Here is a 15937-nt window from a genome sequence, read left to right as displayed (position 1 = left end):
CTGCTGAGCACACTGCAACGGGCACCACCATAGCAAAGATTCAGCCCTTTCCAAAGTAGTGCCTCTCAGAAAGTCCTTTTAATTACAGAAGCTGATCTCTTTCCAAGATTTCCATTCTGCTCACAGCTAATTAAAACAACAGCAAAAATAAATTACTAATTAAGGACTCTGAAAAGGAAATGTTGTTTTTGTTCTGGGATAACCAGATAGAGCACTGCAACCCTCATATAGTTTACGTTTAATCCTGAGCTTCATCTACTAATAGCATTGCATTTGCAGGTTTTCTGAGATAGTCTGGATACCAAATCTCTGGAAAGCCTCTCGCCATAAATCTGATTCTTGTACAAAAACATTAAACTCATTGTTGGCACGAATGTCCACGTACCTAAATGGTGCTTTCGGTTTCTGTGAATGGGGACCCAGGAGATCTGTGGTTTGGATTATACTGTCATATGCCTTTGAGATACCACGTAAACGATGAAGCACAGAACCGGTTCTCTACCAATGGATTTGGCGTCTCAGGGTACATTGTTTCAAATACACCCTTGGACTTTAAATCTGCAGCAATAGTGAGGCACAGGGAGCTCAAGCGTTTATCAGGAGTGCAAACTAAGTTCGCTTCTGATTGCCTAAGCGTAACACTACTTCTGAAGGTGTTTGCTTATTAATATTAAGGTTCTATTAGAATTCTTAAGTGCAAAGCAACGGTCTTATTGATCCCATCTAAAAATTGTTGTTGTTATTAGGTTGGTGACTGTATATGAAAAATAATGGGTCAGAACTTCTTTAGATAGAGTTAGCAAAGAAAGGGCATTTAAAACCTTTGTAATGCAAGCTGCAAGCTGAAGATAATTTCTACAACTTATTTTTTCCTCCTAATACTTGTAATCTTTAGAACCACAACCATTTTAGCTAAAACTATGCACTAGATTAGATCAAAGCATACAAGTATTGAAAAATTATTTATAACAAGTATTTAAACTTTTTAATAGAAAAGTGAGTTTATCACAAGCTTTAAGGGACAACCATTCACACACACCAAAACCCATGCCTGATTGAGGCAAATACAAATATAAGCTCCAGAGATAAAAGGTGTGAAAATGAAAAGAAAAAAAAAAAAACCCTAGAACATTTTCTTTTCTTTTGTAATACACTCTTACAATAATAATGTCCCTGTAATAAGAAGCATGTAGAATGGAAATAAACATTTTTCTGCAGGGTAATGTGGCTGCAGTTTTGATTGGCATGTAATGTCAGCAAAAACAAACTCTTTCCTATTGTAGAGGACTTCTACATAGCTTTCCGCACCTCTGGTATGACAGCTCGCTCTGTGTTGAGTGGGAGCAGACCTATGTAAGGGCTTTATTCTGTATCACCGACAGTTTTGGAAACTTCATCTTTAAACTCTGTGGACACAGGATAAGTCCCTCCACTTGTACCTATTGTGAGGGACAGTTATATATTAATTGTCCAACCAGCAGTAGAAATGACATCATTTGGAAGGGTTGGGCAAAGATTATTAACACTGTACTCATGAAACTCAACACTGTATTTATTACATAATTATAATGCACTGTATTTATAACACTCTATTTATTACAAGCCATTAAAAGGAAAATTTGGAAGAGAATCGCTGCTACTCCAAGTGCAGCTATAGGCAACCCTTCTAATATACCTGTCTCCCACAATCTTCTCCCATTAAATCTGTTCAGTTGAGCTTCGTGCAGCAAGTTCAAAGTCACCCATGATAACATCATTTGCACCTTTGCAGTATTGACAGAGCCATGCCGGCTTGACTGTTGCACCCACTGTCACTGCCGCAATGAACTGCCATACCTGTGTGAGGAGCCAGGACTCAGAAGTGTGACACGTGACATTTACAGATGTAATTTGCCATTTAACAGTATCAATCTATCAGCATCATTTGATGAGACCACCACTGTAATAACAAAATACAGACTTGCTCTTTGAGGTTGGAACATTTCCAAAATTGAACACCATCCAAATAATCCTCTCTGTGGCTCTTGTCCAAACATCCTAGTGTTGTGCAGTGAGGAGGTGGCTCCTTTACTCTCTTCCTCATTTTATTCCTCTAATGTGTGTTTTCAGGGACCTTGGAGGTGTCTGGCTTGGCTTCAAGCTCCGGTTTCTTGAAACAATTGGTAATTGTGGTGTTTGCAAGCACAAAAGTGGCTTATAAATGGACCCTGCAATTTGCAGAGCAAATTGTAAACTTGACTTGGAACACACAAGCCAAGAACAGTTCTTGGGAGAGGTGTCCTCAGAAAAGCCAAGTTCTTTTTATTAAGCATTCTTGTATGTAATAAATGTAATGAATAATCAGCTGTAAAGCAAAAGTATTCTAAGAATTGCAGTGATTGATTAACCATACTGTTTTGAACTTCCCAAGTATAAATGAATGGGTAAATAAATAAAATATACAGATTGCAGTTGCAAAATAGAAAAAAGCGACATATGAGTGATGAAAGCAGGCTAACAGTAGAGTAATGCTTTTCATTAAGGAACTGCCTGCATATTCATTAGAGCTAGTCAATTCCTTAAAAAATATGTTCATTGGATAATTTATTTGATGAATTTTACCATTATTTGTCAAATAAGTTATTCAACAAAAAAAGATAAAATTAATGGAATAATGCATTCATCAAATCTTATTGGACAGCTCTAATACTTATTCAGTTCTGTACATTTGGGTTGATTCAGGATTAGTAATACTGCTGCAATCAATGCAGAAAAATTTCCTGGCGAATCCATTACTCTGCTGTTTTCTCATATACTCACAAATTTCATGTACTTAATACTCTAATCTAGGCCATTCAAACTGAACATCTTTCTCCTAGAAAAGTAAATATTTGAAGAGTTTTAACTCTTACATTTTCACAGACTTCAATATTGAGCATGATCTGACAGTCTGTTGCTCCCATTAAAAAAAAAAGGGGGGAAAAAAAAAAGCAGCCCTTCTGAGGTCAGTCACACCACACTGTTGTAATCACATGCACTGCCTCTTCAGGCTTCTTCACATTATTATTCCTGTTCGTTGATGAAGCAGTTCATGTTCGTTACTCTCGATATTTCTTGATATTCTAAGGTGTACTGTCAAAGAAGTTGTTTGACCTCTGACCCCCATCACAACAAACCGTACCACCATCTCACATTTTTAGTGCATATATATGCTTTGGAAAATTCAGTGGTTTTGGTTTTTTTCCCCCAAAGGGTTATCTGTGATAAATGCTTAGTTATGTTTCTTAGATAGATGAGAAAAGTATATTCTGTACCGTTTACTGTACATTTTTCAGAAAATAGCTGTTTTAAACATTTTTTTATATTTACGCTTGTTCTTCAGTCTGCCTTTTTAGTGGAAATAAATTTCCTACAGGGAGTAGCAATGGATTTATTATTCTTTATGAAAGAATAATAGTCCCCTTTTCATCAGCCCCTCTGTGGCTTCAGTTAACGGTATCTCCGTTGCATTTCTTATGCCATTGTGGGTAAAGTGAAGATAATTAATTACATAGTGGCATTAAAGACTGAGTCTGCAACTTTGGTTGAAACAGATGAGTTCAACCTGCAATGTTGTTCAGCAACAATGATACCTGCTGTGCTAAATAATCACTGAGTTGGAAAGTACTTGCCCTGTTTAGTGGATAGGACCAGCCTCCGTATTGCCATACCCAGTGGATGTAGTTTCTCAGGAAGACCAGGGCTTTCACGTGAAATTAAGGTTTTTCCTTCTTTCCCTCTGTCATTAAGGCCCCTGTTCTAAAGTCCCTGGAAATACTTGGAAAAAGAAGCCATGGCCATTAGTCTACAACATGAAAATTACCTGCTCTTATGTTGTTACACAGGAACAAACTCTTCATATAAGATTCAAAGATCTTTGAAGGGTGTTCCATGTCATTATTTTTAAATCAGTTTAGCTAGTAATGTGCTAGGAAAAAGCATGGGAAGACGTTCTCCCTCAGATGCACTGAAAGGACATTAGATTCAAAAGTCTAGTGTGTTGTCTGTCATCAAGAGTGAAGCAAGCAGACAGAGCAGATGAGGGACTACAGGTGGATGCCAAGGGGAAGGGGAAGAGCACCCACAGGTCCCAACACGTCCCACAGCTCGGTGCAGGTCAATGTCCCAGGCATCCTGCTTTTCTAGTAAGATAAACTGTGCCCACTATTTTAATGGATCCAAGTATATAAAGCCTTAGTGGATTTTTTCAGGAAAGCCACACAACTTCCAGAATCAGCATAAATTGTTCATTGAAAGGACACCGTAGATAGTTTCTTTAGATAGTTAACATAGACTGATGACATCTTTTGGACTTTCTTAGTAATTACATGATGACTATGTCCACACTACATATTTTCTCACTCAAATCACAAAGCCCCTTTGATTCATCGCTTGCAGACATTCAGAGAAGCAAATTTAAATTCACAGTAGTAATTGGTTGTGAATACTCTGTTTGGAAATTTCACTTGGTCACTGAAAGAGTTTTTGATGGCTTTGGGTAAGATCATAAGCCACAGCAGAATCATGAATATTTCTAAAAAACAAAGGGCCGAATTCCTTAGGGGATTTGGCAAACTGTGGAAGGCATGGACAGCTTTCTGCCAACTATTCACACCCCCGAAGTGGCAAATATAGCCTGTTGTCAGACGCGACATCTCAGTTGTGCTCCTGATGCTGCCTCCCTCCTGGGAGCTTGTCCATTCACCGAAGCTAGCTGTGCTAAAAGGTAATATACAACTGTTCTACTCCTCTTTACCAGGGCTCCTGCATAAGACTCCAGATGCAGCCTAAGACAGGTTTGCATTTATGCAAAGGAACCATAGGATAGGTGTAACGTGTGGTCTGAAGTCTGTGATGCACCTGGAATCGGTTCATTAAACAGCCTGATTTATGTCATTACCAACTCCCAAGTAAATACACGTTCTCAAAAGCTTCTTGGAAAAGGAGAAGAGTAAATCTAGTAATTAAATTATACTGTGAGCAAGATAGACCCCAGATCTAGTTGGGCTAACGTGTATGGCTAAGGTCAGATACAGCTCTATTGGTTCATCCCTCCTGTCCTTGGCTGCAGAACTGAGGCTAAATAAAAATATTTAGGTCAGTATGTGTTTAGCTTTGCAATCCAATAAGAAACAGCATTGAATCCAGAAGTCTCAGACTTCTCAGAAGCTGTTTACTCTGATGAAAAATATAGAAACCCCATCTATTTATTTATTTATTTACAGCTTGCTATAAGTGTTCTAAAACTATAAAGGAAATAATTGAGTCTAAAACTACAGCTTGAGGTATGTAAAAGAGCAATTTTGAAATATTCATATATAAGAGCAACCCTATGTGAAAATTATGTATTTCCTAAGACAGGGCTTGAAATAAACTCATTTAACTATGTTTCAACTTTAAACAAGTGAAATTATTAAAATCTTAGAATCATAAAATTGTAATCCTGTATTATTGAAAATGTTTCCCCAAAATATAGCTTAGAGGGGGGGTCATTAATGTTTTTGTTACATTTTCTACTCCCATATAAGACTGCCGTTGTATACCTAAAGCATTCGAGAAAGTATATTCACTGGGGACATGATAATGAAATAAATCATTCAGGAGACAAACCCAGACTGTTTGAGTGCCAGCTTGTGTCCAATTGTATGCAATTAATACAGCATACATTTTCATTTTGAAGCTTAAGCTGTTGTATAGTTAGTAGCTTAATTCTGTTCTCCCCTGACTGAAGTAACGATGACCCACTGAATGTTGTCGTTTTACCCAACCATTAGCCAGACAGCCAGAGAGACAGAAATGTATTGCTCTCTGTGGCTGAATTCAGACCATCACAAGCTCATTAATTCACACACTCATAATAAGGGTCATTGTAAAGACTGATACAGATACAGCTGCTCTGAACTTCAGACATTTTTTGAAAGGGCCAAATTCAATATGATATATGTAAAAAATTCAAGTATATGCCTAAGAGAGCAGCAGGAGAAATTTTCTCATTCTTTTTTGTGAGATCTGACATCAGCATATAGATGGTTTCATCAATTATTGAGACAGAGACTAAGAAAGGAAAAGGGAATGATTTGGGGGTTTCGTTTTTGAAGTTTGAATGTAAAGTGCTCAGACTGAATCAGAACTAGTATGTCTTTAGAATTAGCTGCCTCTTTCTTATACCTTCTCTTCTTTGTAATGCTAAAGAGCCTTAAAAGTCTGGTGTTTAAAGTGTTTTAATAACTTTTGAAAGGCTGGAGTGTATCTTTTACACAAGGACATCATATACGAAAGTATCAATTCCTTTTTTATTCTATAAATACTTGTCTATTGGAAATAGCCTCAAAATACTCAGTCTCATATTAAACAGTTACTCCACTGTTAAAAAAAAAACCCTATCTTTAGATAGTCCTGGATGAGGAACTGGGGGTGAGGGACATCCAGGTATTCCTGCTCCAGTGACTATTTAATTATTTATGTGATACGGAATAGATCCAGCAGGGCTGATGGAGAAATAGCAGTGAATAGTTGGAGAAACTAGGGGTCATAGCCTAGTCTGAATATTAAGTACAACAGAAAATTGTGCCCCTGCCTCCAACATCCTGGATAAATGGCCTGTCTACAGGGAACGTCATTGTTCAGGAGTGTCCTTTCTGGTTTTAATTAGAAAAGTTATCCTAGTCAGGAAGCTTTTCCTGGTGAAAGTATGGTCTAAAACAGTAAATGTCTTTTAGTGCTAATGAACTGACATTTTTCAACAAAAAAAATTCTGGACAAAATTTTATTGAATGCTTCTCATCCTGATCTGTTTCATTTTACTAGACGTCCAGGTGCTAACTGAGGTACTGCCATGAAGGACAGACCGTTTCCCTCTAAGCTTTCAAGTGCTTTTTTGTCTTGCTTAAAAGAAGAGGGTGAGGGGGAGAAGGAAAAAAAGATTTCTTAGTTGCCAAATTTGACAGCTGTCTGCTACCTTGATGGGGCAGAATGATGATATATCACTTCACTCAGTATCTTACAATTTAATTGTAATTAATTATGAAAGAAACTACAACTCTTCAACATGAGTGCAAATATTTTTATTTGCAGGCAGATGTTTTGCATGCTTTAAATTTTGTGTATTTCATACCATTCAGCACTCAACTAAAAATAACTATCATTCTGTACCTACACGGAGAGAGTTTCATGCAGTGTGAAACACTAACATCATATTTACTTGAGCACAGAACATTATGTTACTCTTCCAATATATAAAATGCGTACATTTAACAGTGGAATTAAGGACCTATTTTAAATATAGCAGTTGCTAAGCAATGTGTTATTAGCAGAACTCCAACAGCCTGGAACATTTAGCATTTTAGGACCTACGTGCTCGTTCTTATATTATTACTTAGTTTGCAAAATACAGTTAGTAATCAACAGAGAGGTTTACAATTTGCTCAGACAATAGACGAGATGGTTGCTTCTCAGTGCGCTTCTGGATCCTCATCTTGGGAAAAAGAACCAAGTAAATATTATGTCTTGATATGCATACAACTCTATTATTTTCTACTACAAGCTGCGGGTGGATGAAACTCCGCCGCAGCGGTCCCAGAACTGTGAGGAGCAGAAGCCAACGCAGCAGTACCTTGCTCTAGCCACGCACACCGCTGGGCAGGTTAGGCTCTCGTTACAGGAGCCTATGCAGAAGTAGTCTGCTCAGCGAGCCGTGGCGGACAGAGGGAGGGATGCAAATCTGCAGATGGAGGTACAGAGCCATCCTAGCTCGAGGTGGAGGGAGGTTAACGCTACACACAGGTTTTCCCATCCTAGCCTAAAACACATGTGATTGATTGAACAGAGCTCCCCAGGCTAATTCCTTTGGCAAAACCCCTTTTTTGTTGCCAAGATGATTAGGAAAGCACCTGGAAATTTCTTTGAATTTGCAATTGCTTTTTCTCTCCTGTGAATTTATTTACAAGAGGAAATTATCCAGACCAATGCTGTGGCTGGGGGTCAGATCCAGTCCTAGGACTTGTACCACTCCAGACAGCTCTGAACTCTTCCTTGCATGTCTGCTGTATCTTACCCATCACCGTCACCAATATGCGGTTTCTGTCTTAAACATTACCACGGAGATCCGCAAACCATAGCTACAGGAAAACGTCACTCCCCGGCTCTGTACCACAGAGTGCATCCATGATACATGCAAGTGTTAATCTGCAGAGCGAAACCCACAGCAGTGTCCACTGTCGCCCATGAATCCCTCGAGACTGCCGCTCTCTGTGATGTGTAGAGGTAAAGCCTTGACAATGCTGGAGGCAATGGGAGTTTCTCTGTTGAACAGGAGTTCTGCCATTGGTTTAATAGGGCCAGAAGTAACTCCAAAGTCCTAAATCCTCTTGACCTCTCAAGACAGGTGATCTCCCCAAGAGAGTTGTTCCAAACACTTACCATCCTCCCTTTAATCTCAGTCACAGGTGTACAATAAAACCTAGCTCATCCAGATTTGTGGCTTCTTGAAGATTATCCTGGGTTATACAGATACATAAATGTAGTTGCCCGTACGTACAGAATCACGATCTCATGATGTCCTAATAACTGCCCTTATTAAATGCCTATTTCACATAAACGTATTTTAAGTGTCCTACCATTTGTCCATAAATATACCACAACGTTTCTAGAATTTAAGAAAGCTAAAAATACTTTTACAAACATCTTTAAGGAGAAATGATTCCCTGAAGATGCTATGAGTGTAGGCCGTTCCTATATCAGCTCTTGTCTTTGATTAACCACTTAAAAAAAGAAAAAAAAAGGAATAGATTAATTATTAAAATTAGTCCTGCAGTGCACCTGAGCACGCTGAGTGAAACATGATTCCCACTGGATCTTGGGGGATGGAGGGTTGAAGATGTTCAGCAACTCACACAATTGGGCTTGGAGGGAGAAAGTCAGAGGTTTCCTTTGTGAAATAGAAAGGACTGAGTGCGCTGTTTGCCCGAGAGCAGTTTGGCATGGTTTGTTAAAAAAAAATAAAAAAAAAATCAGTTCTGGGCTTGGAATCAATGCAATTCCCCTTTAGCCTATGAGACTTGCCGAGAAGCCCCTCTCAGGACATGCAGCAGTTTCTCTGACTGCTCAGCCATGTAATAACACTGAAAACAAAAGCACGAGAACTTACCGTGTCACGCTGCAATGTCATTATTCACCTGATAAAACTGTGGCCGTGCCACCACATTTCATACTTCGGGTTTGCCCAAAGCTGCGGAGTCGCTCTGCTCATTACCCCGGTGACTTCTCCCCAAAGCCGGCACGAGGCGGCAGCAGTCCCCAGGCTGGCCCTCCCCAGGCTGCCCCTCCCCAGGCCTGTGCGGAGCCTGCCCCTCCCCAGGCTGGCCCTCCCCAGGCCTGTGCGAAGCCTGGCCCTCCCCAGGCTGGCCCTCCCCAGGCTGGCCCTCCCCAGGCCTGTGCGAAGCCTGGCCTGAGCTTGGCTCCAGTCACCTGCACCTCTTGCCCTCCTCCAGCCTGCTGCCGCTCCGGAGAGTGTGTGCCTTATGTCTGCTGTTTCATTCTCATTCACCTTGCCTGTCACCTCAAGGCAGCCTTAATTATAACGTCATGGAAGGTTTGTTCAACAAGATCTGAAGATTGTGCTTTAATTACAAAAACGAAAACACGCAATTACAACCAAAGTATGTATAAAACACAATATTTGGCTATAAGTAGCAGCTGAAGCCTTTTTAGATGTTTTTGTGTCTCTCACCCAGAAGTCCCTCAATTTGTCCCAACTGGAAGATTTGGGGATCCAGGTTTCCTTGTGCCTATCTATATTTTGGGTGCCTTTTTCAGCCTGCTACCTCCATTTGTGCTCATTTGAAGCTCAGCTTTGGATACAAATTCAAAAGCCTTCGGTGGTTCTATGTCTGGTCAGGCATTTTGGGTGATTTGACTTCCTACCCCATTTGTTGAAATACGAATGGCTTTTTGAGGGTATCAGTTATATAAAGGCCACGTCTCCTTTGGTCCTACTCAGTCCAACTCTCCATCGTGAACTTTTTACTTTCCAGTTCCCAGAAACAGCTGAGGCTACTGGTATGTTCATAGCAAAGAATATGAAAGGTACCAGGTCGCAGCCGCAGATGTTAAGCTTAGGATACCTGTTAGATTACCTCTAAAGGCCACACTTGACACATTATTAGCATTAACTAGTTTTTCTCATGGATTTACCCATGAGTTCATGTTATTGTTTCCCCTCAACTTTTGCTGGATTTCCGTGTCACAAGACAGTTACAACTACTTTGTTGTTGACTATTTTGTCCCCCAAAAGACAAAACACAGTGCCAGAGGGCTCTAACTTAGGTTGAAAAGAAAAAATAATTGGTATGTTGCCTAAAGCTACCGTTTTGAGACACTGAACATTGTGTAAAGGCAGTCTATGCACTTTGGTATAGATATTTTTTATTGATGAAGTGCTTCAAAATGGGGCAAAAACTGACTTAAGACTTTAATAAATCTTGGAAATGACCGGGTATTTCAGAAGTTAAGCTCACCCTCATTACCCTGTAACACTACCTCCTGCAAGGCTACCTGAGGCTTATTGTACAATAATTGTGTTCTGGCAGCTGACTCCGAGAAGCCGGCGTGAACCTCTCCCGCTCCCCCGATACACGCAGATTATTCCCATTAGAATGAATTGATGAATGAAAAGATCATAGTTAATGGGTATTGCTTTAATGCAGAGGGCCAAATCCGATTATCCTGTGCAACGCACAGCGTAAATATTATTTGTGTAAAGGAGCCCTTCTGGGACAAAGAGCAATGGAGTCCGCTGCCGCGAGGCCCCACATCCATTCATTGGCCACCCCACCATTGCTCAGCAAAACCTCTCCAGTTCTGCAGCTGGTTTATGTGGCCGAAGGATAACGGGGTTTGGCCCACAGAGCTTCTTAGCGAGCCTATTAAAGGCAATAGGAAGGCTCTCGTTGACATTAGTGATCTTGGCGAGGGGCCAGCAGAGAGGAAGGTTGGTTGAGTGGTTTGTGTTTGCAATCTCGATAACAGTTTCTGAGTAAGTCTGTATTCTCCATGCTCGTGGTACTTTGATCACATTCCACCCTACCTTTTTCACATTAATAAATACATTAGGTGGGTTATGCAGACTACAGTGTGTGCACTAAGTTATTTCATACATTAGTCACCAACAAATATAAGATAAAAAGTAAGTCTGCATATAATTACCCACAACTGCTAACTGACTTATAATTAACTTTGAAAAATTGCTGGTTTAGGAGATATTATAGATTACAATTTTAAATACAAGGAGCTTCAAAATAGCTCTCATGATCAGTGCAAGTACAAGGTATCCAGTGAAGGATTAATTCCCTAAACTGCTAATCAGCTCTATCTCCTGTCTTATCAAATTGTAAATACATTATGCTGTATTAAAGTATGAGCATGCAGCTAATTAAAGCACAGCCTGCATTTCATATCAGATACTCCCCCCTTGACACAACAAAAATGTTCTAAGGACATACATAACAAGTGTTAACAAATGAAAGTGATTCTTTTTACACTGATGCTGCGGTCCTCCAGCAGACTTTTGTCTTCATTTCAGAGGAATTTTTTTTTTTTTTTTTTTTTTTTAAGAAAAAGAAAGGGGGAGGAAAACCACACTGTCTTTCTGGAGAAACAAGTTGGGGAAGACATTAATTCTATTCATTCTATAGCTGGAAGCCCACAGGAACCAGCCAAGGGATTACAACCAAGAATCTACAAATAGTATCTGGAGGATATGCAGCTAAAATTTGGTTCATTTACAAACATTTTTAATAGATTCTGATGTTAAATGCTGCAAAGCAAAGTAAGACTTCTTTTAAAAAAGCAAGAAAGCAAACCCATCCACATTGTTAAAGGAATGCACTATAAATTTAAATGAAAGATCAGTGAAGTCTAGCCGAGCAAACAGAGGTTCAGAACCATAATTGAACATCATTTGCAAAACTGCTTCTTTTAGTTGTTTTTTTTTATTTCAAACTCAAATAAAGCAATGCCATTATAAAGAAGGCAGGAAAAAAAAAATACTGAAATTATTCACCTATGAAACAAACATAAAATTTAAGAGATAATATGCAGCAAGGAACCTTTCAACCAAAGTTATTTTTTTAAAAATTCTTCGTGTAAACCTCAAAGATTTTTTGTGCCGCTTGAACATTTTCACACCGCAAAGACCTCTGAACATATGATGTTCTTAATGTTATTCAGCAACAAAAGACGTAAATTTTGTCAAGATCTACATGATACGGTACGATAGAAAATCCATGGGGGAAGGGGGTTTTTGGTTTTCTCCGTTGCCCTCTCCTCACCTCTCCTTTCCTTTCCTTTTTTTTTTTTTTCCTTCTCTTCTGTTCTTAAACATCTCTACTTAAGGAAAAAAATCTCAGAAGGAAATCGAAGAGATTTACCAATAAAATCAATAAACATTTGCAGACTGTTGGTAGCGATACTGTTGAGATAAGGTAGAGTTACAGCCCTGTTTGATCAATGTTTATTACTGGGCTCATATTTTTTTAATAGAAGTGGATCAGAAAAGGGTGGGGTTTTTTCCCCTCCCAGCACTGGATTCTGTAGGTTTCATATACACAGAAACTTTATCTCTCTTGTTTAATTTAAATGTGTAACAGTTACTGAAATTCAAAAGCATCCTGGTCTGAACTAAAAGTTCCTTTCTTCACTCTCCCCAGGTTAATTTGTTGGCTTTCGGAGTGATTATTTATAAAGTATTTCGACACACTGCAATGTTAAAGCCAGAAGTTAGTTGTTATGAAAATATAAGGTAAGTTTGCCATTTAATACAAGTTCTACCTTCTGTAAGTTTAAATACAGCCAGAGATGCAAGTGAGTATTCAAAAATAACAGTTTAATCTTCTGGGAGATTTGCAGAAAAAGGATGATGTTTTTTGTTTTTCTGTTACCCCCTCATATAGATTTGGAGGTAGATTTTGCAATCTTTATTCCTGTTGAACAACACCTCGTACAGTCACCTTGTGTGAGATGTGCAGGAGGAATACAATGAGTAGTCTGTATCAACCAGAGGGTAAAGCCTGACGGCAAGGTTAAAGAAGTAATTGTCGTTTTTTCTGAAGTACTTTCCACAGCCTTTATGCAAGCCAAACCAGATTTCAAAACTTACGCCTGAATTGGGACCAAAATATTTGCCTTGAAGTCACAAGTGATTCAGTGATAAGAGAATCGAGCCATTCATGGCGTTTGTAAAATTCTACAGTAGGACATTGTGCTTCTCTGGCGTGGGAGGGGTGGAGAGGGCTCTCTCCAGGATTTTTACTTTGCATGCTGCTATGATTTTTCCATCAGCTCCCTCTCTTTAAAACTGATTTATAGGGACCTTGAAAACCGTTTGTGCAGGAAAAGCTGAAGTGTACTACAGGGAACATTGAAAACAACTTACTGTTTGTGTTGCTTAGGAACACTCCCGCAGTTTCAATGCATTGCACTAGATTTATAGTTAGGATTTAGCAATTGTTTGATTGATTACTTTCTCTTATTCCTCACCCTTCGTAGCTTCATGTGGTGAGCTGGTTTTAATGAAGTTGAAAATTATTCATTTTCAGAGAAACAGTGCTAAAAATGTCTGTTGTTCAAAGGAAGTCCTGCAATGACTGGGCTGAGAATGAATAAGAAAGTAATCAGTGGCTTCATTTCCAAGACAACATGCTGTAATTTGCTCGAGTCTGTGAGCAGGGCTCTACAGCACATTAGGAAAAAAAAAAAAAATCATAGCCAATCAGTTACTATAATTTGAAAGCGTCAGTATGCTGGCCCAGGAACTATTTGAGAGCGTTTGTGTTCTAAAAACAAAATTATTTTTTTTTTTAAAGAGAAAGAATGAAAGAAAGAAAGTCTAGTTTTACAGCTGGAACCGTCTTCTGCAGTGAGCCGGAGAGGCAGCCTGAGAACCCTTTGATGTCACGCACATGTCCTGACCTAAGCGCATACTGTACATTTTTCTGGGTTATTTTTTGAGGAGGATAAGGGGGAGGAGGAAAAGTGAGGGAATGCTTCATAACAGACATATGTTTTTCCTTGGGGAATTACGCTAACAGTAGATTTAAATCAAATCATATGGTGCTGCAGTACACCAGAGAAAACATATCTGAAGATTAAAGCAGCCAGTGTTTTAAAGGCCCTCCAGTTTTACTCCTTTGCTCTTCGGCGGCGATCGCGTGAGCCAGCTTGTGCCACGGTGCTACAGCACACCCTGAAGAGCAGCCCATGCATTTGCACTTCTCAGGCCTTTGCAGCCGAGAAAAAATTGCTCAGGCGGCATTCACCGTTCAAAGCGAAGGAAAGAAAATAACGCGCACCTGCACGTTGTTCCCAATGCTTCCTTCCTGCCCAGGTCCTGTGCCCGAGGTGCTCTGGCTCTCCTGTTCCTCCTTGGGGCTACCTGGATCTTTGGGGTCCTCCACGTCGTACAGGGATCCGTGGTGACCGCGTATCTTTTTACAATCTTCAACGCGTTCCAGGGAATGTTCATCTTCATATTTCTTTGCGTGTTGTCTAGGAAGGTAAGTGTCCCGCTCCGTGTGGGAAGGGGCACGGGTAGTCACAAGCACCCACACAGGGAGGTGCCCAGCCCTGAGGTGGTCACAGTGCCAAGATTTTATCAGAGCACGGGAGGAAATCCTTGTACCATGGATGGGGGAGAGGAGGGAAGAGGGGAAGCTTTGCTATTGCTTTCAGTGGAGGCAGAACCTCTGCCCAATTCTTACACAGAATCACACACAGAATCACACAGAATCACTAAGGTTGGAACAGACCTTCAAGAGCATTGAGTCCAACCATTAGTCCAGCGCCACCATGTCCCCTAAACCATGTCCTGAAGTGCCACATCCACACGTTTTTTAAACACTTCCAGAGATGGCGACTCCACCACCTCCCTGGGCAGCCTGTTCCAATGCCTGACCACCCTCTCAGTGAAGAAATTTTTCCTAATATCCAATCCAAACTTCCCCTGGCGCAACTTGAGGCCATTTCCTCTCGTCCTATCACTGGTTACTTGGGAGAAGAGACCAACACCCACGTCACCACAACCCCCTTTCAGGTAGTTGTAGAGAGCGAGAAGGTCTCCCCTCAGCCTACTGTTCTCCAGACTGAACAACCCCAGTTCCCTCAGCCGCTCCTCATCAGACTTGTGCTCCAGCCCCCTCACCAGCTCCGTTGCCCTTCTCTGGACACGCAACACCTTCTCACGTATTTTCTCCCAGTTTTGAAAACAATGTGTGCAAGAGGGGAAAATGTTTTTTGAAATTGTAGAGCTGGATATAACGCCATTAACCTATAGATAAATAGATAAATCTGTTTCATATTGAATTCAATATTTTTATTTCAGATTCAGGAAGAATATTACAGGTTGTTCAAAAATGTTCCTTGCTGTTCCTGCTTGAGATAAATGGAAGGAAAATATGCGTGAGCATCTCGGCTGAAGAAGGGAGCAACCTAAGTGATGTTGTTATGGATATTACAGAAAAATACGGTATTGTGAAAGTATTAAATGACCCAGTGAGCAGGCATATCTCTTAACTGAATTACTGACTGGTTTTGTACATATGTGTGCATTCGTGCAGAGCATTTATATTATGCTGTAGAGAAACAGTACACAAAACAAGGTGGATTATTGCAAAACATATTGATGAAGACCAGGGAAAGAAGCCAATTTCTAAAGAGGATCAAAACTTTTCATGATTTAGGTTTTGTTTATAGTATTGGAAATATCTGCAGTTCTTGAAAGCAAGATACTAAAAACCAAATGGCGCAGCAGATTTTATGAATCGCTTCGCTAGTGGAAACATGTTCACTGTCTTTTTGTAGTACCGAGCTTCTTACATTAAGTTGTATGTGGTCATCTGCAGGGAATGGGTTACATTAAAGAGTCAAT

At 40.0% G+C, this 15937-nt stretch overlaps 1 protein-coding gene across 1 annotated transcript in view; it reads left to right on the top strand.

Annotated features, from left to right (window-relative positions):
• Positions 1 to 15564, top strand: part of ELTD1 (EGF, latrophilin and seven transmembrane domain containing 1) — a 41160-nt gene extending 25596 nt beyond the window's left edge. The window contains exons 13-15 of the mRNA XM_010285399.1: positions 12723 to 12814; positions 14399 to 14567; positions 15392 to 15564. Coding sequence (XP_010283701.1) covers positions 12723 to 12814; positions 14399 to 14567; positions 15392 to 15451 — 321 coding nt within the window. The 3' untranslated portion in view covers positions 15452 to 15564. The remainder of the gene's footprint in view (positions 1 to 12722; positions 12815 to 14398; positions 14568 to 15391) is intronic.
• Positions 15565 to 15937: the final 373 nt, after the last annotated feature.

Source organism: Phaethon lepturus, unplaced genomic scaffold, assembly GCF_000687285.1.
Source record: "Phaethon lepturus isolate BGI_N335 unplaced genomic scaffold, ASM68728v1 scaffold12684, whole genome shotgun sequence".
NCBI lineage: Eukaryota > Metazoa > Chordata > Aves > Phaethontiformes > Phaethontidae > Phaethon > Phaethon lepturus.
Note: the sequence above shows the minus strand (reverse complement) of the source record. Positions and strands in the feature narration are given on the sequence as shown.